General features: G+C 43.9%; 1 protein-coding gene across 1 annotated transcript in view; it reads left to right on the forward strand.

The window, feature by feature from the left end:
- Positions 1-2,078, forward strand: part of eif3i (eukaryotic translation initiation factor 3, subunit I) — a 6,379-nt gene extending 4,301 nt beyond the window's left edge. The window contains exons 8-11 of the mRNA XM_032534878.1: positions 198-287; positions 1,154-1,227; positions 1,376-1,468; positions 1,571-2,078. Of these exons, the coding sequence (XP_032390769.1) occupies positions 198-287; positions 1,154-1,227; positions 1,376-1,468; positions 1,571-1,652 (339 nt within the window). The 3' untranslated portion in view covers positions 1,653-2,078. The remainder of the gene's footprint in view (positions 1-197; positions 288-1,153; positions 1,228-1,375; positions 1,469-1,570) is intronic.
- The last annotated feature ends 218 nt before the right edge of the window (positions 2,079-2,296 follow it).

Below are 2,296 nucleotides of genomic sequence, written 5' to 3' on the forward strand. Positions count from 1 at the left end.
CACTCTCCTGGCTCTGTGACACAGCCAGAACCAGGCAGCTTGTAAAGATTTTGCTCATTTTGTTTTCATGAAACACCCATAATTATTTGCTGTAAATACGATTGATAGTCATGCATTTTCTAGTCAGACTTTAATCTCTATTTGCCTGCTGTCTGATACTTTATTGATCGTTGGGTGTCTTCTGCGTTTCCTCTTAGCTCTTTGACTGCGCTACTATGGATCACATCAAGACTTTCAAGACCGAGAGACCTGTCAACTCTGCAGCCATCTCCCCCATCATGGATCATGTAAGAGAAGACTCGCACAGTTAAAACAAGTAAAGGCTGTGTATCCTATGACTGTGTCTGCGTTGTTTGCCCCCTAGGCCACATCCACACTACTAGGGTTTCATTATATTTTAATGGCGTGTTGAAACAAAAACCTTCTCTGTCCACTCAAGCTGTTAGGCTCTGTAGCAGAACTCATCTCTGTTCATAGTAACACATCTGACAGCGCTCATCACTTGACCATTCGCTCACACTGGGCTTGCATGTGCATTTGTGGTTTAAGGGCGCTTTCACACCTGCCGCAATTGTTTTGAACCCCCCAAGGATTCATTTCCCCCTTGGTGCGGTTTATTTGGGCAGGTATGAATACAGACCCTGTACTCGAATGTGCACCAAACAATCGAAATCTGGCGCGGCTCGGACACAGCGGACTAGTAAAGCGGTGTGAACGTTCTTGCGTGTTTTGCGGTGACGCATTTTGGTACGCTGGGATTTTCATGTGTGAAACAAAACCGAACCAAATTTACAAATCCATCAAGCGATTTGGATTGGAGCAGTGAACTGACAAACTATGGATGTATAAGTTGAAAATACAGACGGTAGTCTAGACAGAAGAACATTAATGGTGAAAACACCTGGTATTTATTTTCTTGGACCGGCAACAAGATAAAACTAACCACTAAGACCGACTAACATGCGTCTCCGTCTGGCCTACAAAACCAGCCTGGAGTTTTCAAACGAAAATTGGGTCAGCAGTGTTTCCAGATGTCTCCGTTCAAGGGGCTTGGAAATGCCGCAGTAGTGTGGCTGCGAGGCGTAAGAGTAGAGAAAGAAAACACAGTAGTGTTGCAAACTGTATCTCATCGTTAACTGTTTTCTGGATTCAGGTGGTGATGGGAGGTGGACAGGAAGCCATGGAGGTCACCACTACCTCCACCAGGATCGGCAAGTTTGAGGCCAGGTGAGATAAAGTGGGCCGGAGACTCAGTACAGAGGTTGGGAAAGAACCCCCTCCCTACATTAAGTTCAACCTGATGGTAGAAGCCATTTCCACTGTCCAGGGACAGTGCAGACTGAGGCACTAACCTGCTTTTCTTCTTCACCCACAGGTTCTTCCATGCCGCCTATGAAGAGGAGTTTGGCAGGGTCAAAGGTCATTTTGGCCCCATCAACTGTGTGGCGTTCCATCCTGATGGCAAGAGGTAAAAGAAGACAAACTCTGACCTAAAATGGAAAGTCGGCAGGTCAAAAGTTCTTTGTGTGTATGACTTCTAACATTTTGTTTGTACTATGCTCGTTTACAGTTACAGCAGTGGAGGAGAAGACGGATACACAAGGATTCATCACTTTGACCCACAGTACTTTGACTTTGAACTGGAGGCGTAAACAGTCAGGCCCCTTTACCACGCAGCTTCAGCTCCCAGTCCAGGAGAAGGAAGAACCGGCTGTAGTGCATTTACAGTCCACTAACCACCTCGACTTATTCCCTTCATCTGGACTGATCTGTGAATCGGTGTACTTCTCACAGATTACTTCAAATAAAAGTAATTAGGTCAGAAGAGGTGACTCAGTGACCAGAGGGTTTCTCCTGTTTTTAACTCATTTTTCTAACATCACTTGGAAACTGTCTTGATGGGATCAGAAGCATTTTTTTCTACCCTGGACTGCAAAGCTATTGTGACTGGACTTGAAAACCCACACTCTGATTCCCAAGTCTATTTAATCTGATTCTACAAATAAGTGGAATTTGAGTTATATATTTTCTGTTGTAAGCCATTCCACCATAAGTCACCATAAAATTATCAAATTCAATTTGTGTCGGTGTGAACTCTGCAACTCTGTTACTCAACAGCGTGTAATTTGTTACCATGAACCCTGAAAAGAAATTAGGTAGCACATCCCACCACGGTAATAAGATGGTAATACTGGGGTAACAGTGTGATAATGAAGAGGTAATATATAGGTAATTACTAAAGTATAACTGGGTAATACCTCACCGTAATAAGATGTAATACTGGGGTAATAAGGTG

Source organism: Etheostoma spectabile, chromosome 14, assembly GCF_008692095.1.
Source record: "Etheostoma spectabile isolate EspeVRDwgs_2016 chromosome 14, UIUC_Espe_1.0, whole genome shotgun sequence".
Taxonomy (NCBI): Eukaryota; Metazoa; Chordata; class Actinopteri; order Perciformes; family Percidae; genus Etheostoma; species Etheostoma spectabile.